General features: G+C 36.2%; 6 protein-coding genes across 6 annotated transcripts; all 6 read left to right on the top strand.

The window, feature by feature from the left end:
* On the top strand, window positions 1-1311 carry LOC105341466 (neuronal acetylcholine receptor subunit alpha-6). Its single transcript, XM_034456999.2, has one exon. The coding sequence runs from the start codon at window positions 1-3 to the stop codon at window positions 1309-1311; it is 1311 nt and encodes a 436-aa protein (XP_034312890.2).
* Window positions 1312-4134: 2823 nt separating this feature from the next.
* On the top strand, window positions 4135-5493 carry LOC105341465 (neuronal acetylcholine receptor subunit alpha-9). Its single transcript, XM_011448014.4, has one exon. It carries the CDS (start codon window positions 4135-4137, stop codon window positions 5491-5493), a length of 1359 nt encoding a protein of 452 aa, XP_011446316.3.
* A 969-nt stretch (window positions 5494-6462) lies between these two features.
* Window positions 6463-7878, top strand: LOC105341463 (neuronal acetylcholine receptor subunit alpha-6-like). The gene has a single exon (XM_034456997.2). The coding sequence runs from the start codon at window positions 6463-6465 to the stop codon at window positions 7876-7878; it is 1416 nt and encodes a 471-aa protein (XP_034312888.2).
* Window positions 7879-9226: 1348 nt separating this feature from the next.
* On the top strand, window positions 9227-11013 carry LOC105341462 (acetylcholine receptor subunit alpha). Its single transcript, XM_011448010.4, has 2 exons — window positions 9227-9867; window positions 10145-11013. Exons 1-2 carry the CDS (start codon window positions 9340-9342, stop codon window positions 10916-10918), a joined length of 1302 nt encoding a protein of 433 aa, XP_011446312.1. The 5' UTR covers window positions 9227-9339; the 3' UTR covers window positions 10919-11013.
* Window positions 11014-12961: 1948 nt separating this feature from the next.
* On the top strand, window positions 12962-15137 carry LOC105341461 (neuronal acetylcholine receptor subunit alpha-6). Its single transcript, XM_011448008.3, has 2 exons — window positions 12962-13627; window positions 13804-15137. Exons 1-2 carry the CDS (start codon window positions 13079-13081, stop codon window positions 14506-14508), a joined length of 1254 nt encoding a protein of 417 aa, XP_011446310.2. The 5' UTR covers window positions 12962-13078; the 3' UTR covers window positions 14509-15137.
* Window positions 15138-22067: 6930 nt separating this feature from the next.
* LOC105341460 (heavy metal-binding protein HIP) lies at window positions 22068-24613 on the top strand. The gene is made up of 2 exons (XM_011448007.4): window positions 22068-22313; window positions 24069-24613. The coding sequence occupies exons 1-2, from the start codon at window positions 22208-22210 to the stop codon at window positions 24521-24523; spliced, it is 561 nt and encodes a 186-aa protein (XP_011446309.3). The 5' UTR covers window positions 22068-22207; the 3' UTR covers window positions 24524-24613.
* Window positions 24614-25001: the final 388 nt, after the last annotated feature.

The following is a 25001-nucleotide window of genomic DNA, read 5'->3' as shown; positions in this document are numbered from 1 at the left end:
ATGTTCTACAGGAGCATTTTTAACCAATATAACAAGTACAGTTTTCCGAGAGTAAAACAAAGCCATACAGTTGATGTAACCCTCTCTTACTATCTAAATGGCATCAACAACTTTGACGAGGTTGCAGGGGAGTTAAAAACGGTCGGATTTCTGAAAGTTGAATGGAAAAATGAACTTGCCAGATGGGCCGAGCAACCCGGGGGAATGTCAGCCGCCATTACCGATACAATGATTCCCATTTCAGATCTCTGGTTTCCTCCTCTCGCTCTCGTCAACTCAGTCAATTCTCTTGCTGTGCTTGGATCATCCGAAGATTTGGTCGCGGTTCAGAATACCGGAGAGAATTTGTGGCGACCTGCCGTTATTCTGTCCTCTTCGTGCTCCACAAATCCGCTTTATTTTCCTTTTGATACCCAGACTTGTAACTTGACTTTCCGAGCTTGGGATCACATCCAATCGGAAATCACTCTTAAAGCTACAGATACAAAAGTGAGACTGGACTTTTTCTCTCCAAGTGAGCAATGGGAGTTGAGGGATACGGAGATAATATCGTGGGAGCGAGAAGACATCTCTTATCTAACATTTTCATTGAAGATACGAAGAATCCCTCTTTGGTTTGTTATAAACATGGCGGCACCTATAGGATTATTAGGGCTTCTGACCACTTTTGTCTTTTTACTTCCAATTGAGGAGGGTCGTGTCGGATACGCATTGGGTTCTTTTCTGACATTTTCTGTCTATCTATCGTATATCATAGACAGTTTACCTAGGACTTCGGACCCCATGTCCTATCTGACAATATACATTGTTATTCAGGTAATAATGAGCGGAAGTGTGTCGTGCATATCCGTATTTACCGTTAAACTCTACATGAAAGATGAAGAGGCAAGAATCCCGAACTACATGGCGCTCTGTATCGGCTTTATCTGCTGTAAATTCTGTTCAAAGGAAGAAGAGATTGAGAAAGAGAAAACAGCAGCCGAGCTTGAAGAAAAGGAAAATGATAACTTAGGGTTTTCTCCGGACGAAGAAAATGAAAACCAACAAAATCAAGAGTCATCACCACAGCCGGAAGAACTACCGACGAGTTCGAAATTTGGCGTTCCAAACATTAAGTGGAAACCCATGGACGCAGACGGCGCCGAAATCTGTCCGGACGAAGATCGCATCGCATTTCTCAACGTGGAAGTCCCGAGAGTTGGATGGAAAATGGTTGCAAAAACTATCGATATTATCTTTTTCTTGGGTACAATCGCAGCACATACCGTCCTCGCCTTCTTTTTCCTGTTGCCAATTGTTATACAATATTAATTATATGAAAATGTGAGATGGGTCGGATGAACTTGATCAAAACCAGTGTTTCTGTCTGGTGTTATACATTGTTGGGTGTTTTTTTTTACACTTGAAGATACTTTTGTTGTAAATAAATCCGAAGATTAATTAAAATTGTAATGCTAAAGGTAGGATGGGTGGCTTGTTTCAGAATATTAAAATTTGGATGATGAACAAAACGTTACGGCCTAGATATCCAGAAATAAGTTGCTGTGTAATCCATTTTAACCATATTTGAGTGAAAGGAGGAGATATGAATTACAGTTACTTTCCGTTTGTTTATTCTAGTGTATGGCAAAAGCAATATTGTAACATATAATTTTTGTATCATTCAAACCGATATAAGATTCATTACGATTTAAAACTTTATATTTTTATTCTGAGCTTAAAAAATTCTTTAATGAGAACCAGAATTTTTTAAAAACTTTCTTCTGTTGATGTTTTGAATTAATAAACAATTGAATTGATGAACGCCTCAACTCTTTTTTCTGTTAGACAATTTCTCCTTTACTTTGCTAAATCTGATAAACAAAGCCATATTTCAATCATAAAGAATTAATGCTATTCTGAAATGCATTCAGTGACAATTAATTTTGATGTGTTTAATACCCCGTAAAACTTCTGTAATTAAATGCATAATATATTAGTACTTTATACATTATCTCAATTCGGTAAAAAATATTTATTCACCCACCGAACAAACAATTGCAAAATACCAATCATTTTACAATTACATGTAATATACTGACTCTATTTGTTTTAAATTGTGTATTCTAGAAATGTGCGTCAGCTATAGAGCACAACGTCAGGTTATGAGCTTATCCAGAATTTTTTTTGGAGGGGGGGGGGGTCCAAGCCATGTTTTTGGTAAGTGTATGTTGATTTAAAAATATTAATTTTCCAAGGAAAGTCCGGACACCTCCCTTCTCCCCGGGACCACCGCACTCTATAAACTCTTTAACTCTTCCTTTTTTAATTCGTTATAGAGGTGGGGATGTTACAGAATAAAGGTCAGGTCGACTTACAAGATGTCATTAGGTGTAAGAACAGGTAAACATTTACAAATTTTGTTTTCCAAATTTTAATGTCTAGAATTTGAAATATGGGTATTTTTATTGTTTGTTCAAATTTGGAAGTTAAATATCAACCTACAAGGAAGAATTCTTTGCTTTATAAAAAAAACCCAGTCTTTTCATTATTTTCATATGTTTCATTCAAATGTAAGTTGCTTTATTTTGATGATCATTTTATTTATGAACACATCGAATGCCATTGAATCAGTTTATTTTGTAGGCCACGAGTCAAATTATCAAATGTGGGCAAAACGGAAAGACACCAGAAATACATGTGATACTCGACTTTGCTTACACAATAATGAAATCTTATTTCTGTAACTGATTGTAGATTTTTTTTCTCATTTAAATGTTGGTCAAAATTAAAAAAAAAATGCACAAAAAAATCATTAGCAGAAAATGAAAAAAAAGTGTGATCTCAAATCGTGTCTAGGTCCCCCCTAAACTTTACAGTAAAAAAGATTTGAAATTGTTAAGTTCGAGATTATATTTTTTCGTACCAACAAATTTCAGAATATTTATAACTATAATTTGTGCATATGTTACATTAAAAGTTTAAAATTTATCAATTTAAACTTAACTTTATAGTATTTATTTGATGCACAATCTCCTTGCATTTTACTTATATATATATTTTAATTTGAAATTACATACAAATTTGTTTGAGGCAATACCTCCGTAGAGGTCCTCATTATATACCTCACCTGGGTTGCCTGGAGCCCCCTGGATAGGTAATAATGTAACAAAAAATGAAGATACATTATACATTTATATTTTTACAAAATAAAGTTAATAAAATGAAGTAATATAAATATAATTATAGTAGATAATACACACTTAACATTGCGAATTTATCATTTTTCTTATGTAAAGATTTATTGAAAAAAATATGTGTAAACATTTCTAAGTCATAATTTATCTACAATTTACGAATATAATAGTATTTGACAATTGAGATTATAGAAAATACAAAATGCGAAATATAGTGCGATACTATACGGTATGACTTGCTTCCTCTTTTACTTATATAAAAATAAATTTTCAATTTTAAACTCTCTCTCTCTCTCTCTCTCTCTCTCTCTCTCTCTCTCTCTGATTGATATAAAGTTTCTGGAGAAATAATCTTTGTTTTTAAATATTTCAGTCATCTTTGATTTGAAACAATTATCACGATACGTAAAATATACTAAAATAAAATTTAGAACACTAGTTCTTTTAAATCGGTAGCTAGGTTAACCAAGAACAGGGTATTTTAAAGAGACCTTATTATATTCCTTGTTTTAAAGTCCTTTTTAACCGAACCTTTTCTTGATGTTAACATAATCTTGAATTCATCGCTCAATTAATGTTTAAAATGAAGCAATTAAGCTACTTAGCCTGGAATGATATACGCTATTGTTCTTTGTCTCCAAGGGAGGCTTGGGACAGATTGATTTATATCGTTCGTGACAAGAACTGCTTCCCAAGATTTAAAGGGTGTTAGTGACAAATCCCAATAATGACTTTACAATTAAAAATTACACAACAGAACACAATTAATTTTAAACCTTATCTTGCCATCTGTTAAACTGGCTGTTGGACATCACGTTCGAGACGTCTTCAAACTTTATCTAAGGTTTTCTGAGGGATTTAACTTTAAACAATTAGAATCAGAACCAGTAATGGCGGCCTCTACGAAGTAAAGCAAGAGGATTGACAAAAAGTTATATTTTTGCTCGTAAAAATAAAGATGGGACAGAACAGAGCTGTGTGTGGATTACTTTTGCTCCTGGCTTGGGTTACGGTGGTCAATACAAATTCAACAGTGCCGACGTGTTCTATCTGTCAGGCCATACAGAAACCTAATTTGGGTCACGTAAAGTTGCTCTTTGAAGACTTGTTCACACACAACAACGAATACAGCAATTTAGTATTCCCCCATGAAGACCAGCTCGCTACGATCAAAGTCAACATGAAATTCGCTTTATATTCGATTCCAGAGTTTGATGAAGTCGGAGGAACGCTTAGCGTGATAGGCCGTCTGAAAATGGCCTGGTTTGACAACTTCGTCATTGAAAAATACGTACCACAAAGACACGTTCTGGAAGCAATAAACATTGCACAGGATGACATCTGGCTCCCGCCAATTACCGTGTTCAACTCCGTGGAATCGCTAACTCCTGTCGGACATTCTGGCTACGAAGTGACCGTTACCCTCACCAATGGTTACATTCAGTGGGAGATTGGCGTGGTGACCAAAACTGGCTGTACAGTGGTGGCAACTGACTATCCTTTTGACACTCAATATTGCACGATTTCGTTCACTCCCTGGGGTTATTCAAACAGTGAAGTATCCATTATTACGGACGAAGAGAATATCAATCTGGAAGATTTCATTGAAAATGAAGAGTGGGCCGTACTTGAGTCGACGCAAGAACTTTCAGTGGCCGCAAATCGCTCCATCATCAGTTACCACTTGACACTCAAACGTAGACCTGTATTTTTCATCGTCAACATGATGGTCCCAGTCATCTTGTTAGGGATGTTGAACAGTCTCTGCTTTGTTCTTCCTATTGACTCCGGTGAGCGAGTTGGCTTTGCAACCAATGTTTTCCTCACGTTCGCTGTGTATTTGACCATTCTTTCCTCAGAACTTCCGGTATCTAGCCCTCTATCGATAATGAGTTACTACGTGGCCGCCATGTTGTCCGTGAGTAGCGTCACTACTCTAATCGCCATATTTACGATCCAGGTCTCCATCTACGACCCCAACGAAAAGATACCCACCATACTTGTGTATATTGTTGCTTTTATCACGTGCCGTGTCTGCCGTAAGCGCTACCGTCGGATGGGATTGCGGCGTCATCAGACGTTCGAAAAAACACCGCTGGAAGACGATGGGAGGGATCCAGCGGCTGCCGGCGAAGTCACTGATGAAGATGATGATGATGAAGATGACATTGAGAAGTACAGATTCGGTGTCTCGTGGTTGGTGGTCGGTAAAACGCTGGACAAAATTTTCTTCTTGTTGTTTGCTTCCGGAACTCTTGCTGTGTCGGGGTACTTCTTAGTTCCTCTGTTCATGAAGCTTGATACGTCTATTGCATAAATGTAATTTTTTTGGCTATTGCTTGTATATGAGAATGTATGACTCCTGTACATGTGTGTATTGTATGTTTTTATAACTGTATTTTCAAATTCTGTTATTTTTTTTCCCTATGCATGAAGACTGCAGCTTGTATATATACAGTATGTGAACTGATTACTTCGTTATCAATGGTATTAAAGTTGATCTTGTTATTTCTTGTTGTGGAGATATTTTTTTATTTGAATTTGTACAGCAACGAGAGAGAGAGAGTATTGAAACCGACATGTCGTATCAATTATGAGAGTAACATCAGACTATGTACAGAGAGAGAGAGAGAGAGAGAGAGAGAGAGAGAGAGAGAGAGAGAGAGAGAGAGAGAGAGAGAGAGATTGAGATTCTACCTTTAAAGACGTCGCATTTCAACTCAAATCATTGCGGATCAAGAATTATTTATTAATGCCAATGCGAATTTAAGAAATTTAAATTTTTTAGGGGCAGTGAGATCCGATCCCTTTGCCTTCCTCTGAATCTGCAGATTAAAACATTCTATCATAATCTAATATATATATAAATATGTAATGTAATTATTTCAATTTTTTTTTATCTCTGACGATTGAAGATAAGAAAAAAATGAATGATCATCTACACAAATAGTTAACTATTACGTAGAATGTTTAATTCACTTTGTAAATACTTATAGGCTATACAAAATGAAATAAAAATTAAAAAACACACGCACACACACAATTATGAATCGTTTTTGCTCTACTGCTATTCTATATCAGGAAAAATGCACATGAAAAAAGAAACCAAAGACCGTTTCAAAGATATTTAAAAAAACAATTGCTTATCATACACAAAAGAAAGTATATCGTATGTTTTCAACGCTTTCATTGTATAAAAGTTGAATTATAATGATTTACGATACATGAACACGTTTCTTATTTTTCAATATTAGTCGTCATACAGCGTGTACCGAAAGTGTCGGATATGAGCGCTCTTCTACAAGTCTTCATCCTTGCCTCTCTTGTTACTGGTGGCCATTGTCTCACGGCCGACCACGTGTGGACTTGGATCAATGATACCTTCACCAACATCAGTTCGTCCAACTACTCCAAGGAAATATTTCCTAGGGACGATTTATCTACTACGGTCTATGTGGACATGAAATTGAGCATTATATCCCTGAGTGATTTTGATGAAGTGGCAGGTCACCTTGAACTAGTCGGGACCCTCAGTATTAAGTGGACAGATGATATTGTCCTTAACGATTACGAGGTTGCTGCTGCTTCGACTCCTCCGAGTTATTCATTCTCAAATGTCCTTATACCCCAGGATGAAGTCTGGAAACCCCCAATTACGGTTTTCAATTCCGTAACCGCTTTGAATGCTATAGGAGATCCTAACTATTATGTGCGGATTCATGTACTAGACTCCGGAGCCAAGGCAGATATGGAGTGGTTCCCGGGAATTGTGACACGGACTGCTTGCAATGTGGATGTATCCAACTATCCCTGGGACATCCAACAGTGTACCGTCGATTTCACGCCGTGGGGATACCACCCTGAGGAAATCGACTTTAACCTGACATCAAATCAGGTAGATACATCCAAGTTTCAAGGAAGCGATATATGGGAAATCAAGTCTTCCGCTGTCTCTCATGAGGTTATTGGTAATTCTAGTTTTGCCAAATACACGTTACAGTTGGCAAGAAAGCCTAATTTCTTTCTTATATACCTCGTACTACCAATTGAACTTCTTTCTCTGCTGAACGTGGTAGTTTTCATCCTCCCTGCAGATTCCGGTGAGCGGGTCGGTTACTCTGTCACAGCTTTTCTGACTTTCGCCGTATATGTTACTATCGTTTCAGACAACCTTCCGAAAACATCGAGCCCGATGTCTATCTTTGCCTACTTCATGATAACCATGTTAATGATCAGTGCATTCATATGCTTCGTGACTATAATGTCCCTTCGTGCTTATATCCGCGACACCGAGGACCCTGTGCCGAGGTGGGTAATACGAGCAATTGGCATTGCTTACTGTCGTTGCTGCTGCTCAAAGAAGAAGGAAAAGGACGAAGCTGAAGAAGAAACGGCCACTAAAAGACCACCAACGCCAAGGAACAGAGTTATAAAGGTCGACACGGACAATTCCAAAGGAAGGTGGGCCAAACTGAAAGAACAAACATTGCCGAAGAACAGAGTTTCTCCGACAAAGATGGAGGAAATTGAAGATGTAAGCGATGATGACTTTTCGAGCGACAGCGAATCTGATGAAGAAGAAGAGATGGAATGGTCTGAAGTAGGCGCCGCCATCGATGTCGTGTGTATTTGTACGTTCCTTTTCATGATTGTCATGGCTTCAGTGGCCTTCCTTACTCCCCTTGCTACGTCCAGAATGTGAAGCAGGTCTATATATGTATTACTGATTTCAATTTGTACATATGTTAAAATTGTATTTTTTATTTCATCCACACACATTTTAAAAAGCGATATTTAATTCACCTGATGTATTTTCTGTCATATTAATAAATATTATAATCATAAAATCAGAGTGATTTTACTCTTACAAATCTTACGAATATGCAAAAAACAGGGCTGTCCTCCAATCATAATGTCAATTCAGTAAATCAATCGATAAAAGAAGACATCGAATGAGGCGTGTATTCACAGTTAAGAAATATCATCACGCCATTGTTAAAGTTGTTTAATTTGTAACTTGCTTTTTAGCAAGTCCAAAATCCAAAATGCAATAATATTTGCAGCAATCTTTCGATGACCATGTGAAACACTAGACCTTTAGACTAAGGACAGTGTATTACTCTCGAGTGCTTTAAATCTGCTGGATGACCGTGACCATTTTTAGACCAAACTGAACTCCTTAACAAGAAGAGCTCTGTACAAGGAAATAAGACAATAGTAATTTTTAAACTAATTACAATATTTTCTAAATTTAATATGATATATATGACTAAAATGTTAGGTAAATATTATGGTTAATTCGTTGAGCATCCATTTTCCTCTATTTGTCAAGTGTGATTCGTACACTTTAGAGTGGAGAGAGTAGGCCTTCAAAAATCAAATCCCTGATCGTTTATTGTTGTTAAACAAACAAAACCTACATTAAAAAAATCAATATAAAAACCACAAACGGTATACATGTATGATACTTCAATGCAAATTCGTTCTTTTGAAGATATTAGAGAATAATAACCAATATATGATAACTTTCTTCGTCTTAGAAAATTGATTGATGAATTTTTGCTATACATAAGTATTGTGGGGTTGAATCTCACATGTTTAAAATTCACGCAAGTAAATCTGCGTTCCCAATATATGAAAAGTTAAAATATTGCATGTAGGTTTAAAGATTAGAACATGTATCAATTTTGACGGTCTACCTATCATACACATGATAATCTCGTGAAGTATGTTAAATAATGTTTAATCTGGGACAAGGAAGACTTCAAATAATCTTTTTTTAAGAAGTAGAAGTCAAAACTATTACGGAAATTGGTAGAATCAACAGATAATTCACTATATACAACATCTACTGATATATTTCGTCTTTCGCAACTGGGAGAGATTTTAAAAGAAGTATGTATATGTTTAATCATTTAACTAACTAGCTAATTAATTATTGGGGTCTTCGAGATCTCATTGTTCCTTACACAATGCCCATCGCATGACCAAAGAGGTTTTAAAATCTCAAACCTATCTGGTTGAATCTGAACGCCTTTATATCAAGATGAACACTTGATTAAATGACAAACTAAAGAGCTCATTTGCCAAAACATTGAGCCACTGGTCGTTCGTAAGCAAATCCTTAATTATGCCGACATCTTGAACATAAGTGTATTACAGCATGGCGGACAAATGGCTTTCTGTCCTAATTGCCGTGAGTTTTCTTTGCTTTGTTTCCGCCAACACCCCGGAGAAATTCAGAACGTGGCTAAAAGCCGAACCCTTCAAGTCCTATAATAGACGTATTTTCCCTCGACTTATTCAGACTGAAAATGTTACAGTCACCATCAAGTATTATCTCATCGCCATTACGGGCTTTGACGAGATTTCCGGACAGATGGATACAGTGGGTTATATGAAGGTTAACTGGAATACCGAGCTCTTGACGTGGAACTCTACCGACATCCCTGGGATCACTTTACCGCAGGACAATTTCTGGCTTCCATCTTTGGTAGTTGCCAACTCCGTGACCTCGCTTTTTGAGGTTGGTCATCCTAGTTACCCGGTGCGAATTGAGAACAATGGAGACTGTGAGTGGACAGTAGGAATTGTGGCAAAGACGGCGTGTGCTGTAGATGTATCGTACTATCCCTTTGACATACAAACCTGTAAAGTCACCCTGAATCCATGGGGATTCACTGATAACCAGGTAATATGTCATTATACTGTAAATCTAGAAATTTCTGCGCAATAATAACTTTTGAGATATACTCAAGAAGTATTTTTACATGTAATAATTCTACTAGATTACATAGATACATGTAAATCAGTTATTACATGTAGCTTTATAGGAATTGCATCTTTCATCTTTCTTATCTTAACAGTAGTTTGTATATGTTTGTATGGAACATTTGAGAGTCGTAATGCTTGTAAACGAACGACGAAAACTAAGACATTCTTCCCTTATTTGGTTATTTTTGTCTTAGATTTACCTGACGTCTAATCAAGAATCAATCGACCTGACGCATTACATGGAGAACGTCCAATGGGAACTTTCCAATTCTACAATCGAAACAAAATCCGTCAGCAGCACGTCTTTCTTACATTTTACAATCGTTATGAAGAGGCGGCCTGGCTACTTTGTTATCAATATCGTAATCCCTATTCTAATTCTCGGGCTTCTCAACGGCATGGTTTTTATATTGCCTGTGGACTCCGGGGAAAGGGTCGGGTTCGCGATTACAGCTTTCCTTACTTTTGCCGTGTTTCTGACTATGGTGTCTGCGAACTTACCGCGGGCTGCCGAGCCCATGTCCCTCCTGTGCTACTTTCTGACGCTGATGTTGGTTTTGAGTGCCCTGTCCTGTGTTATTACGATCATGACGCTCAGAGTTTATCACCAAGACGAGGACACAGTTGTCCCGAAGTGGCTCAGACACGTGGTTTCTTTCCTGAATTTTGAAAAGTTCAAGAAGTGGTGTTGCTCTTCTAAAAAGAGTAAAAACTCGGTCGGTGCCGACGACGACTCCGATGATGACGATTTTGACGAAAACGCACTTCCGGTCAAGAAGGGTTTTGATGACAATAAGTCGGAGACGTCTTCTGAGGAAACGAAAGAAGAAGAGGACGACACACTTCATATCACGTGGCGAAAAGTTGGGAAGACACTGGACATGTTCTTTTTTGGGCTGTTCGTTCTCGGTACCTGTGTTATTGCTGCATTCTTCTTGGTACCTCTTGCGACGGAAACATCGAATTAACATTATAATTTGAAAATTTTAAACTTTCTACAGACGCCACATTTTTGGGGTTATTTTTAATGAATGTTTAATGTTTAATAAAATTATGAACCCGGCTTACTTTCCATTCAATTTTGAAGGGATCTGTAATGACACAGCTTGCATTCAAATCATTTTCATAAACAAATCTCCGAAAATTGTGAATACACATGCATATGAGTATGAAATTAATTCAGATAAGAAATAATTACACACACCAACACACCATATACACTTAAAGTACATTCGCCATTAACACTTACTTTTATAAGCTGTTGTTGCTATTAAACTTGCCCATCATACAGAATGGCAATGAAGATTGATTAATTACCTTGATAAATACATTCGTTTTTATCTTCGATATAATATGAAAATAATTTGATATAAATATGATCTACAAAAAATGATTAATTAAAAATGTGAAACGTATTAAATAATAATGGTTATAAAAGTTGGTTTTATTTTACAGCCAAAAAAAGGGCTTTGGGAAAATAAGATATTAAGCACAGTCAAATTTCCACGCTATGTTTTTTCTAAATTCAATTGCCATAAACTTAGCCGAAATAACTTTGAATAAGTCATGTGTAACTATAACAGGTGTCTGGCGTTAAAAAAAAAAATAAATATCTTTTAATCGTGTTATAAAAAGAAACATTTTCTCGTCGGATGTCTGTGGTTACAATATAAAGTTTTAAAATGTACATGTATATACCATTGAAGGAGTCAACAACACCCAAGTTCCAAAAGAGCAAAACTATTTCCCAAGGCGAAGCCGAGAGAAATAGGCTTGCTCTTTGGGCACTGGAATCTTGCTGACCCCCTCGATGGTATAATCTAACTGTTTTACTACCGGATGAAGCGATACAAAAATAAATTACAAAAAAAAAAAGTTCAAATAATATTATTTTCGTTCTTCATGTACCAAACAAATTAAAACCAAATACGTGTAAACCAAATCAAACTGTATTGTGACGTAGCCAATTTATATTATACGATAATAGATGAATTTGTACAGTTAATTAAAAAGGACTTCAATAAATATTCATGATTTTATTCGGAATATTTCGAAACTTTTCCTTATACTAGTATCAAAAGAAATTGTTAAGTGTTCCGAATACCGCGGCCGGTACATTACAGAAAAATCGAACAGGTGGACACCCATTACTTAGAGTCTGTAGTACACCAGTGTTGAGTACATTATAGAATACTTTATCAGAATACCACGGGGCTTCGCACTGGAGACCGGAGAGGGGAATGTAGATTTCATATTTTAAAAAATGAACATAGAAATTTCAATTTTGACTTTATACATGTATACTTTATACATGTATATGTTTTTAATGTTTTGAATGGAACAGAAACGCATAAGTTAACGTTACATCAAATCTTGAAATACCGAAGGGCTTCGAATTCATTATAGGTTTGACCACGCTCCGACCGAAATGGTATTCAAAGAATGATTCCTTATTACTTATATTTATAAAAATTTTAAATATCGGTACACTGACTGTTTTTGTGATTTCTAGTTCTTTTAATATTGCAAACCCGCTTGTGCTCCAATGATACGCCATTTGAATTTATTGGACTGTAAATACAAAATCGATTCGTACTGCTATCACATACAAAGACACTAAAAAATGTAAATATTAGTTTCAGAGAAATCAGTTTCAAATGTGCTAGTAATTTGGTCATCAGTAAGGACTCATCATACAATTGAAAATGGTTTCAAAAGCAACCAAATCAACATTTTCTTTCAAGTTTTAAAAATTCAAACATTCTCATATTTTAGATATATATTAATTAAACAACGCAGAGGATTGTATGTTATGATTTATTTTGGAATTCTAATCTTATATCAAATATTTAACTTAATTTTATATTATCTAAAAAAAAAATTATGTTTAAACGTTTTGTGAAAAGAAGATATTCTACGTCAGACAAACTGAAGTTTTTTTCATGTTCATTGGGCATAAATAGAGGACATTTAATTTATTTGAGATTGTCCCGATTGTTCTTTTTTAAATGGCCTCTGGGTTCATTATCTAATTAAAACGTTTAAATGGCGCATGGGCAAATAGAACCATAATTCCGGACGTCGTTGGAATAAAGAAGAAAAGCATTAAAGGAAAACAGTGAAGCAAGATGCTGGGGTTAGTGTTTGCAGGAACCGTAATCAGCATCTTTTGCCTGTTGCCTGCTGTGAACGGCCAAACTAATCCAGGTCCTTCTGATTTCAAAACTTGGCTGGGACAGGCCCCGTATAGTACGTACAACAAGAAAGTCTTCCCTCGCACCAACCAGAATGACAACATCACAGTGGAGTTATCTTTTTTCCTCATCGCCATTACGGACTTCAATGAAGTGGCGGGAGAAATCGAGATGGTGGCGTATTTGACAGCAAAGTGGGAAAACGAACTTTTGAGGTGGACAATCACCGAGAGTAATATGTTGAGGATGCTTCTCCCTCAGGACCAGTTGTGGAAGCCCACCATTGTCCTCTCCAACTCAGTGGAATCTCTCAAGGAACTCGGAGACAAGAGTTACCGGATCCGTATAGATAACGACGGCAACCATGAGTGGCAGGTGGGAATTGTATCAAAGACAGCGTGTTCCATTGACATTACCTACTACCCCTTTGACAAACAGTCCTGTAACATTACTTTCAATCCGTGGGGCTATACCATAGACCAGGTTTGTGCTTTATTTCTTTCCTTGTTTTTTATATGCTAGATAAATCAAACAAGTAAAATTGTGCGGTATAACGAACACAAACCAATTTGATAGGGGCGTGCCGTTTATAGCAGTTTTTCGTTTTTATGTATATAATAATACATTGCATTAAGGATGTTTTTTGGGGTTCAATTTAGATCGATTTCATCACCCCTGACATGTCTGTTGACTTGACTCACTATCAAGAAAACGTGGAGTGGACCATTGGCAGCACATTGGTTGCTAAAGAAGTGAAAGACAACTCTGTCTATATCAACTTTGTTCTGAACCTGGAGAGGAAACCCGGTTACTTTATAGTCAACATGATCATCCCTATCCTTATCCTCAGTCTCCTGAATGGGCTGGTGTTTCTGCTGCCAGCAGACTCGGGTGAACGCGTCGGATACGCCATAACGGCCTTTCTGACGTTTGCTGTCTTCCTTTCAATGGTCGCTGATAACCTTCCGAAAGCGTCAGAGCCTATGTCCATGCTCTGTTACTTCCTGACCCTGATGTTGTGTCTGAGTGCTGTGTCCACCATTGTGACCATCTTTGTTCTCCGAGTTCATCACCAGCACGAGGAGTCAGAAGTCCCGAAATACCTGCGCCACATCATTGCATTCATCAAATGTGATAAATGCAAAAAGTTGTGCTGTCCCGAAGACACTCTCAAAGAGATAAATCCTGATGATGAAGAGGAGGAAGATGATGACGATGACGAACTTAAGAACCGGGATGACACCCTATACATTACGTGGAAAGTGGCTGCTAGGGTTCTGGACTACTTCTTTTTTCTCTTTTTTCTAGGGTCAACATCGGCTATCACTTTCTTTTTCCTCATTCCACTTGCACTGGCTGCATAAGAGAGAGAGAGAGAGAGAGAGAGAGAGAGAGAGAGAGAGAGAGAGAGAGAGAGAGAGAGAGAGAGTGTGTTTCATTGTGTACGACGTGATTTCAATATGTATTTTCCCGTGATTTTTAAGTATATTTTCACAAATTCGTATTTTTTAAAATAGTGCTTGCTGGTTATTCTAAAATATTCGAGTTAACATTACTATTGTTATTACTGAGCGTCAAGAATGTTTTTTGGAACATATTTTTCATAGATTATTTAGTTACATTTGTCTTAACGATTATGATATCACGAGTGACAAGCCAGCTGAAACCAATTGTGTTTCAAATTACTAATAAATTGGCGCAACCACGTTGCTTGCATTGTTTTAATTAAGCCGTCGTTTAAAAAAATGTTATGAAAAACTATTGACCCAGTTTAACCGTAATAATATTGTATATCTAATCGCCAAAACAAACGCATTGTTTTGGAAATCCTGATAAGGAAACTCACCTACCGGAAAATGGTGTATCACGTACTTGGCAGGATATCGCCGACTAATGACCCGATGATTGTGTTTTAGATAACATCAAACTGTCGTATTGTTTTACGCTAGGTCAGAAGAATAAATTGATATGTATATCCTTTATCCTAAACTTGGCAGTGCACTCTGATGTTATTTCGAATTAATTTGACATTTCGTCTATAGATGCTGATCTTGCCATGCAGGGTCTGTTTTATGTACAATAGAGCTATAAATCGTCCTTGTGTATGTAATGGCGTTATATAAATGTACGTTGTTGAACAGTATTTTATGCATTTTTCTATACTTTGCTAGTTGCAAGGATCGGTATTAAAAAATAATGCTAATTGCCTAGTAGAAGGCAAGATATTATACACATATATTTAATTCTTCAGAATTTGATATATGATTGAAGTCTATACAGAAGAAACTCAATTTAAAAACAAAATAAAAGAAAGAAAAAGACGCACCAATGTTCCTTCCTCCGGGTTAAAAAGAGGACATTTAATTTGACCTTTCTGTACTTAAGATGTCATCATCCTAATGACATTTCTCCCAAGTATATTTATAAACAAATGACTGTATTGGCGTTATATAAATGTACGTTGTTGAACAGTATTTTGGTGCATTTTTCTATACTTTGCTAGTTGCAAGGATCGGTATTAAAAAAATAATGCTAATTGCCTAGTAGAAGGCAAGATATTATACACATATATTTAATTCTTCAGAATTTGATATATGATTGAAGTCTATACAGAAGAAACTCAATTTAAAAACAAAATAAAAGAAAGAAAAAGACGCACCAATGTTCCTTCCTCCGGGTTAAAAAGAGGACATTTAATTTGACCTTTCTGTACTTAAGATGTCATCATCCTAATGACATTTCTCCCAAGTATATTTATAAACAAATGACTGTATCAATTAAATATTCTACATTTAAGTTAAACCAATTATCATATTGATTATAAAATTGGAAAAACTCTTGTGCAGCTCTACAAATGTTTCAGTCACCCAATTCTTTAATAATAACGGTTTGGTTTCAAGTGAAAGATTTCTGAATAAAATGTTTTAAATTTTCCAAATACTTGTAAGGTTTAACACTGAGAGTACATGTATATCAAACTCTCTGATTCTGGTTTCTTCATGTTAAACAGAACCGACAGAATTGGTTTTTAACACGTCACTGTGAAAAGTTTCCAATGTTATTTTCTTACTAACCTCTTCGGAAAAGTTGCATAAGCTTTCCCTTTCTTAAAAATGTCAAAATTTTCATAAATTACCCTACATATATTTAAAAGATGATGTTTTTATTAGCCCACCTGAATCGAAGGTTCAAGTGAGCTTTTTTGATCACCTGTTGTCCGTCGTCCGTCCGTCTGTTCGTCCGTCTGTAAACTTTTCACATTTTTGACTTCTTCTCTAGAACCACTGAGCCAAATTTAACCAAACTTTGTACAAAGCATCCTTATGGGAAGGGGATTCTAAATTGTTAAAATAAAGGACACAACCCTTTTTAAAAGGGAGATAATTGCAAAACTGCGAAAATTGGGTGGGTGTCCTAAAAAATCTTCTTCTTAAGAACCACTGCACCAGATAAGCCAATATTTACACCAAAGCTTGTATATATAGTGAAGATTCTAAATTGTAAAAATCGCGATCCCCGGGTCAATACTGGGGTCCCAAGAGGGGTTCAAAGTTGATTAAAAAAGACAAATTTAACATAGAAATATATGGGGAAAAATGTTTTTAAAAATGTATTCTCAGGGACTACAGTGCTAAAATTAGTGAGATTACTATACAAGTACCCTAAGATAGTGCAGACTCTAAATTGTGAAAACCGTGATCCCCGGACTAATACTACGTACGGCTCCAAAATATGTTCAAAGTTTAACATAGACTTATATAATGGGAAAATGTTTTTAAACTCTTCTTTTTAAGAATTACAATGCTACAGTTTGTGAGATTACTATGCAATCATTCTAAGATAGTGCAGATTCTAAATTGTTTAAATTATTTTTTATTAAAAGAAGTATTCAAAAAAAAAAAAAAAAGAAATTTCCATGATAAGTTTATCATAGTTAAATTATCTGGAAATACATGTGTATGTTTATCGACTAGTTTTTTGAAGTTTTTTTTTTGGAATTTCGATCCCGACATCAATTACTCACATATCGGGATCCAAGTGATCGGGATCAAAGATCATAAATTCAAACAACTTCAAAAAGGTGTGGATCTTAGTTTTTACGAAGTTTTGATTCACAAACACACAGTTAGGAAAGATAAAGGAACAAAAGATAAAAAATGGTTATGGAAAAAAAGTAGGAATCATTGATAGACTTTCTCAACGATATATAGACTTTCCATGTTTTTTTAGTTTAGTCTATAAGACAGATGATCGATGAGAAAGCAAAATCTTCTAACATGCCTAATGTCCTCATCACACCTGCAATATTTTTATTTGATGAATCGATAAAGAAGCTTTTAATGATTGAAATACAAAACAGATGCCAATATCATCTTTTAATTATCTAAGGAATATTTTTCAATTTTTTCAGTGAAATGGGATTTTTTTTTTACTCCAAATGGGTAATTTAGAGCATAAAATTCAATCTCATTTGATGTGTAAAATAACTATGAATAAAAACATGCCAAAGATAAAATTGTTTCTTCGTCTTATGTATTGTTTTATATATGGCAAAATCTTGAAATATATGAGTTTTACAATCATATTTATTCAGAGTTCACTTCATAATAAACCCTTTCGAAATAAAATGATACAAGGACTATTGTTCAGGTGAGCGATTTGTGGCCCTTGTTTTTTTATGAAGTACAGACAACTTAAGAAAAATTTAGTGCAAAAGTTCATTTGTTTGCCTACATACAGTCTCCTGCTCATGGCTTATATCAGCCTCATAATAATTTTGAAAGACATATTCGATGAAGTTATTTATATCAATCAAAATTGTTTTATTCGCTTCAGTTATACACCGAATTTCATAATTCCAGCGCTATTTGAAAAGTAGAGATATGATATATGTACAGTTCGAAATCAATAAAACTCGAACGGACATTATTTTTCTAGATTCCATGGTAGCCTTTACCGACGAATTAACATCTCAATCGAATCATGAAATACTGTCTTTATTTATTTCCATTAGAACATATTCATGAAAGTTCACGCAAAGAAACCCTTTAAAAAATTGACAATGCACGAAAAATATCCCCTTCCCTCGAATTTAGATAAATCAACAGTACTCATCATGTGTGGATCTAGAGTACCCCCTTCCCTCGGGAAATTTGAATTTTAAAATTTATATAATAATATTACCGAAAATAAGCTTTGGACCCCCCTCTCCTTAAAAACAAAATTATCTCTTCGAACTTCCCCTGGATATAATTTCTAGACCCACGCATGCTCATTAAGTGATGCTCAAATGCATACCAGGTAAACACAAACTTTATCTTTGCAAGTACATGTACCAAGCGGGACAACTCTAGCATTTATTTTTTTTTCCAAATATTTTTCATTTTTCTCTTTAAGTACAAAAATTTTTAACAAATTTTCAATTTTTAATGAGAATGTAACTTAATATAAGTCATAAACACTTTCATAATGGAAACTTCATGTATGACAAATACACTATACACAACTATTAGAATGGCGGTGCACTTTTGAAGTGAATTGTGATAACTGTCCTTAGTTATTACCTACTTTATACAGTGAAATGTTCGCACCCGTTTTATTTTTTGCCCCTTTCGACCTCGTTGTCAGCGGGCGAATTAAAACCTGTGTGAATTTCAAAGTTCAAACTTTTCTCTTTAGTACACAAGCGTATCTAAGACGGGGCAAAAACGTTTGTAAGTGAAAAAGGGCGAAATTAACTCGGGGCGAAAATAACCCTGTATACAGTATCCATTCAAACACTTATGAGCTATCATCCTTTGGTCCACGATTAATATTGCAAAACGCAAATCAAATTGCTGATAAAGCATATTGTTGTAAAATGTGAATTATCGACGCTTTTTCTTCTCCTTTCCAGGTTGGTTTTTCGTATTTACGGGCACGGTTGCTGGCGTCTTTTGCAGCCACTCGGGAGGCGTCCGGAGCGAAGAACGCCGCCGTTCTAAGTACTTTTTGTCTGGGGTTTCCATCGTAATGGACTTTCTTCGTCCGCCCCCGTTGCCATTTAATGGCGATGGCATGGTAAGCGATCCTCTTCTCTGGAGAATTTTGGCCATGTCCGTCGCGTCTTGCTGTAGTGACCCTCGCCGTCCGCCGACACGAAGCGGTTTTTCATCTTTGAGGTCCGGTAGGACCTTCGATTCTTTGTTTTTCGCGTCTTTTTTATTTGCTACAGATTTAGTTTTCTTAGGTTTGGCGAGTAAGTTCAATTTTGCAAGTTCCTCTGTGACACTAGACACAAACTTTTCACTCTCGATAGTTTCCGCGGTTTTTACATTCTTTGATTTGCCAACATTTTCCTCCGTTGCATTCTGAGGCCATTCATTAACCTCTGTTTGTGAAGGACTCTCATTATTTTGTGGTGTTTGTATTTCACGAATTTGTCGTTCGTAAACTTTTCGACTCCGTTTACTGTCGATTTCCTTTTGCTTTTGGACCAAGATGGACGCTTCTGCTTTTACTTTTTCCAAAGATATTATGATTCCCTCCTTTTCCAATCGTTCCACCTGTTTTTCCTCTAGATTATCAATCCTTTCCACGCACTTTTCGAATCGTATCCGAAAATTATCCTGCCGAATTTGTCGTTTAATTTCCGACTTTTGAATAGCCTCCTTAATTTTCGCAATTCTTTCATCGATGTCATCGGTTGGAGGAAGATCCGAAATATCAGAGGAAAATGAAATTTTTCTCACGTGTGATTGAATAACTTCTGCCATGATAAATTCACCTGTTTAATGCTTCCAACATTTCCATTGTGACAGGCCATGCACATAACAAAGTTACTCGGGAATTATGCATGCACCGGATTACTTAATTGAAAATGAAATGTAAAAACTATAATCCATTTACTTATCGCAGTCTGATGAATAAGCGATCATTTGGGTATTACCCTGAGTATCTTAACTGGTATTAGTATTACCAATTTAGGGATTGTTAACAATGCGCATTCATAATCCCCCAGATCGTTAAAATGACACTAAGTATCAACTACGTTCGCTTTATTTTCAAATTGGTGTTGATAAATTTCTATTAATTGCACTCTTTTTATACATAGGCAGGAATGTTGTGTCCTGGGAAATTATAAAACGATCTGGACAACGGCATACACGTCTACTATGTCGGGAAATGGAAAATTAAACACGAAATGGATGAACAGTATGGAGCAACATGCGGCCAATAGTTTGATATCGCAAGTAAAATAATGCTGGGGGTTCAGAGAAGCATGATGACATGCACTGGACCGCCCCTCTGTCTTACCCCCCCCCCCACCTCTTTGCGATATTTAACCCCGGATTCTTTTATACCGGTACATTTTTTTTCTCATTGATCATCCCTTTATGACTATCCTTTATGATTAATATCTGACGTAAAATACTAGTACTACCACGCTTAATTAAAATACCTTCAATAACAATAGAAAATCAGCTGGATGGACAATAAAAGATCTTAATGCATTAAGGTTGACCAACGGTATAGGCCTAACATGAGTTGGCTTGCTTGTTATCTGAAGGATCCGCTGGACACCGTACAAAGCTTAATGTAAGGGGACGGTGCATCTTGGTTGTCAAACATGTATGCACATGTAAAATGATATAAAGATAATAGTATATAGATAAAACAATATACCGTACACATAGATCTAAGGATAACTAGAAGATTTGGACAGATTTATCTTATACGTAAACCAATATCCACAATTTTTATTATTAATATGAGTTTGCAAAATTAATATCTTCTCGTGTGCTGATCATTATAAATCTTAATCAAATTAAACGCCTTTGTCATTGAATTCAATTTTCTTTAGAAGAGACTCATCCTGCTAGATTTCTAGTCGATGTACGTGCACGAGTAGAGAAGACGAAATGTATATATTTACTGCAAACATGTATATCATTGTAATCAGAGAATTACAGAAGAAGCAAATTAAGGCTATGAAAATTACACATTCCTGCTAATCAGCTATCATTGGTTTGCCTGTTACATCTTAAGTACCCAAGAGTAGACTAATCTATAGGATAGTATCACAAACTTCAAGAAGATAATCTAAAAATGTTCAAATGTATGACAACAAGTGATCACAGTATTAAAGTTCATTAAATCCCCCAACTCCCCCCAAAAATTAATTTTATGAGTAACTGTTGTTTTACCGAGTTTTATATCTTTGTTGTTATATGATTAGTCAATAAAAATATCAAAATATTTCCTGATGGCATAATCTGCAAATTCTGATCACAGGATAAATTTAAATAAACACTGTTATTTATTTTCTCCGTAAGGTTACGGTGTTTATAGGCCAATCTCAAATACTTTGGCCACTAGCACATTCTTAACGGCTCATAACGGTGGCATATATATATATGGAATGACTGCATAATTTCCACACAAGGCTTACGATAAACCATCTGCAATCGGACTAACGTCGGGTTTCATCAAATAATAGAGCTTCATAGATACAACTATCTAAATCCCAAATGGTCTGTGTGCGTAGCCTACGGGATTGTAAAGCAGAGTTAATTTGAAATAAAATACATTACGCGTAAAAATCACAAATAAACAATTTCATTCGGCCATTTTTATAATGGAAAAAGGGGATAGAAATTTTAAATACCCTTGATATTTCCTAGACGTTATCTATTAAGCAAATCACTATACTTTGACATTACAAGGTCGTTTTGATGTAAATATCATCCTAACCTGTTAAGTGTTTATTATAACTGTTATAATACCTAGGGTAGGTACATACATGTACTGATTCATCAGAGGCCAGACCATGCCACTTTCTGCTGTAGGTGCTGACCACCTCGCAGCTACATGTACAAACGTAGGGGTAAAGCATCACCATGTGACCTTTCATGACGTTAGCTCCGCCCATAATTTGTTTTCATTTTCCTAAAGCAATTTACCAACTGAAAGCTGTTTTTCGGTGAAAAATGTAGGGAAGGTCGATTATATCAATGATGTATCAACGATGTTTAAGGAAATACATGGACGCCCTGCGCTGTGACGGACTATTGCTGAATTGAGATGGCGGAATCCTCCAGGACCACCAGTCTGGAGCATCAGATGAATAGCATGATGGCCGAAATCGTCAAACTGCAGAGAGACGTTGTCGATTTAAATAAAGAAATCGGTAAGAAAATCTATCAACGGCAGTCAGCTGTTATCTAAATCCCGGAAAGAAATGATATAGAAGTTTGTAGACATCACTGTATATTTACATTTCCCTATCTTTGTTTGAAATAAAATACTGCACACATGTAACTATGTTAGAACAAGTGTACATGGATACATTGACCCTTTTGTGTAGCCCTTTGGGCTTCACAGGATTTGATCACGTGACCAAACAATTTTCATATCCAAGTCACGGATCTTTATGCACAGCTATCTTTTTTATTTTTAAAGAGTTTATACCAGTCGTCTTTGATATTACGTCATACATGTAGCATTAGTTCATCAATAAGATTTTCATCTATTGCACATCTCCCTTGTTATCGGACTTGCAATGTCTTCGGACTAATGAACCTTCTACAATGTACTACTATAGTCTGTCCCAAGATATTTTTGCCGCATATTTCCTGAAATTATTCGGTATTTATAAATACCCCTTGGTTCAGACAATGTTCATTTAATAGTATGAAAAAATCCCAAGATTTCCCCCTTTGAAACGCCCCCTCTAACTGCAATAATGTAGCCCTCTCCGATTTTTCATATCTGATGTTTACTGGAGAGGGCTACAATTCCACAGGATCTCCGTAATGGTGCAAAATTAGTTTTTTAATGCGGCTGACTTCGGTCTGAAAAGATCGATTTTATATTTGACTTCCTTTTGATAAATGATTTTTTAATTCAGGTTAAACAAATTAACCGTATATAAATCAAAACCAGATAAAACACATCAGCATGTTTACCAGTCGTCTTTTTCAGCAGCCATGACAGTTCTCGCGTGATTTTATGGGATGAACGCTTGGAGTTTTGATGGACTTGATAACGTGTATGTCAGTGTAAATAATCGATCTTACCTCGTTATATCACTAATACATCATTTAAGGAAATGGTATTTAATGGAAAATTCATATTTACCGCGTTAATTATGTTTAAAATAGGGGAATTCCAATATTCAAGATCCGTTCCTGAATTCTCATTGGCTGTCCCAAAATAAAAGCGGTCAAGGTCAGTAAACATGGCGGACAAATTCAACTTTCGTTGTTGACATACACGAAAAATAACCGATATATGGACTATACTTGATATTTTTGGATTAATTTATGCCATAGACATCTACAACGTTTGAGTTCAGGTAAAAATGCAAATGTTATTGTCATTTATAAACGATTTGAGACGAAATCGTTGCGGGAGTGAATCACTCCCGCACTTGCACCATTAGGGAGATCCTATCGAGTTGTAGCCCTCCCCCCTCCCCCCCCCCCCGAAAAAAAATCCGGAGAGGGCTACATTATTGCAGCTACGCCCCCTCTAGCTTGTCGGGTATCAATACACGGCTAAAAATAGAAAGTCTACGGGGTTTTTCCATTGCTAAGGAGATGAAGACGCCCGGATGATAACGTTGAAAAATTGCGCGTGGTGTCCCTAGTAATAGATGTCAACATTCCCCCATTATAAATCTCCGTAGGAAATCTGTTCTCGTTCCTGTGAATTTTTACGAGGGAAAAAGATAATGTGTGAATGAAGTTATCTTAGAAAATTTCCCTTTCATCGATTTCAATTGCACTTCTGTCACAGGTATACTTGACTTTGTGTATTTTTTTTAAAATCGTTCAAATATGCAGCATAAATATTTTGGGACAGACTATAGTTTAAAAGACTCCATACTTCTGTCACAATGAATAGCCATTTGGTTAAATTAAACACATAAATCTTCTTTTAGCTTCAATGAAATCCAAAGATCAGAGTGTTGCTTTCTTCTCCTACCTGACTAACAATATCGTCGACCCCCCAGCCGGGACCCGTGTGACGTTCAGAGGTGTGGACGTCAATACAGGCAGTGCATACGATGCTACAACCGGGGTATTTACCGCGCCTGTTCCCGGCGTATACAGCTTCGCCTTTACTGCGTCAGTCCCACCCGAGAAGTCTGATCATGACATACATTTTGTATTAAAGAAAAATGGTAGACAGGAAATGTACGTATTTTTGGATGGACATACACAGTTCTGGCTGCAACGTAGTTCCAACACAGTCGTACACTTGAACAAAGGCGACACCGTGTGGATGGAAATTCAGTGGGTCAAGGGTTCGAACACCGTAGCTGGCCACGGGCACTTTGATGGGGGAGACCAGTACCACACCCATTTCTCGGGTTTCCTTATACATGGTGATTAGAATGGCCGTCAGGCATATGTGAAAAAAATCGGGACTGCAGCTGTTATCAGTTAAAGTGTACTAAATAAATGCATATTCCACTGAAACATACTAATTGTTGAATTTTCTGTCTCCATCGCAAAGTTTGTTATATTTCTCCTTTGTTTGCGATACACATCTACATTAGAAGAAAAAGCTCTCGCAGTGAAAACGAGAGATTAAAGACTTCTAATGTAATGGTTGACTTCTCGCTTTATTTAAACGTACCATTTTCCAAAAGATAGATTTAAACCAAAAAACAAAACCGATTCAATAAACCCTTAGATTTTATTTGGTCAATCAAGGGCGTCCATCCGATTATTTTTCAGACCGGTACCTCTAAACCTGCAGCTATAAAGTATTACCTTTATATGGTATAATCTGTAAATTCTGATTACATGATAGATCCAAATTACCGTTGTTATTTATTTTCTCAATAAATCCAATTTTAAAAATCATT

The sequence above is a fragment of the Magallana gigas genome, chromosome 7 (assembly GCF_963853765.1).
Source record: "Magallana gigas chromosome 7, xbMagGiga1.1, whole genome shotgun sequence".
In the NCBI taxonomy this organism is placed as follows: domain Eukaryota; kingdom Metazoa; phylum Mollusca; class Bivalvia; order Ostreida; family Ostreidae; genus Magallana; species Magallana gigas.
This window is presented reverse-complemented; position numbering and strand designations above follow the sequence as displayed.

Excerpts from the sequence above, each read along its gene's own strand:
- LOC105341461 (XM_011448008.3), top strand. The coding sequence starts at position 13,079 with ATGCTGGGGTTAGTGTTTGCAGGAACCGTAATCAGCATCTTTTGCCTG. Across the intron at positions 13,628-13,803 it reads GGGGCTATACCATAGACCAG|ATCGATTTCATCACCCCTGA; the intron begins GTTTGTGCTTTA and ends GGTTCAATTTAG.
- LOC105341460 (XM_011448007.4), top strand. The coding sequence starts at position 22,208 with ATGGCGGAATCCTCCAGGACCACCAGTCTGGAGCATCAGATGAATAGC. Across the intron at positions 22,314-24,068 it reads CGATTTAAATAAAGAAATCG|CTTCAATGAAATCCAAAGAT; the intron begins GTAAGAAAATCT and ends ATCTTCTTTTAG.
- LOC105341465 (XM_011448014.4), top strand. The coding sequence starts at position 4,135 with ATGGGACAGAACAGAGCTGTGTGTGGATTACTTTTGCTCCTGGCTTGG.
- LOC105341466 (XM_034456999.2), top strand. The coding sequence starts at position 1 with ATGTTCTACAGGAGCATTTTTAACCAATATAACAAGTACAGTTTTCCG.
- LOC105341463 (XM_034456997.2), top strand. The coding sequence starts at position 6,463 with ATGAGCGCTCTTCTACAAGTCTTCATCCTTGCCTCTCTTGTTACTGGT.
- LOC105341462 (XM_011448010.4), top strand. The coding sequence starts at position 9,340 with ATGGCGGACAAATGGCTTTCTGTCCTAATTGCCGTGAGTTTTCTTTGC. Across the intron at positions 9,868-10,144 it reads GGGGATTCACTGATAACCAG|ATTTACCTGACGTCTAATCA; the intron begins GTAATATGTCAT and ends TTTTTGTCTTAG.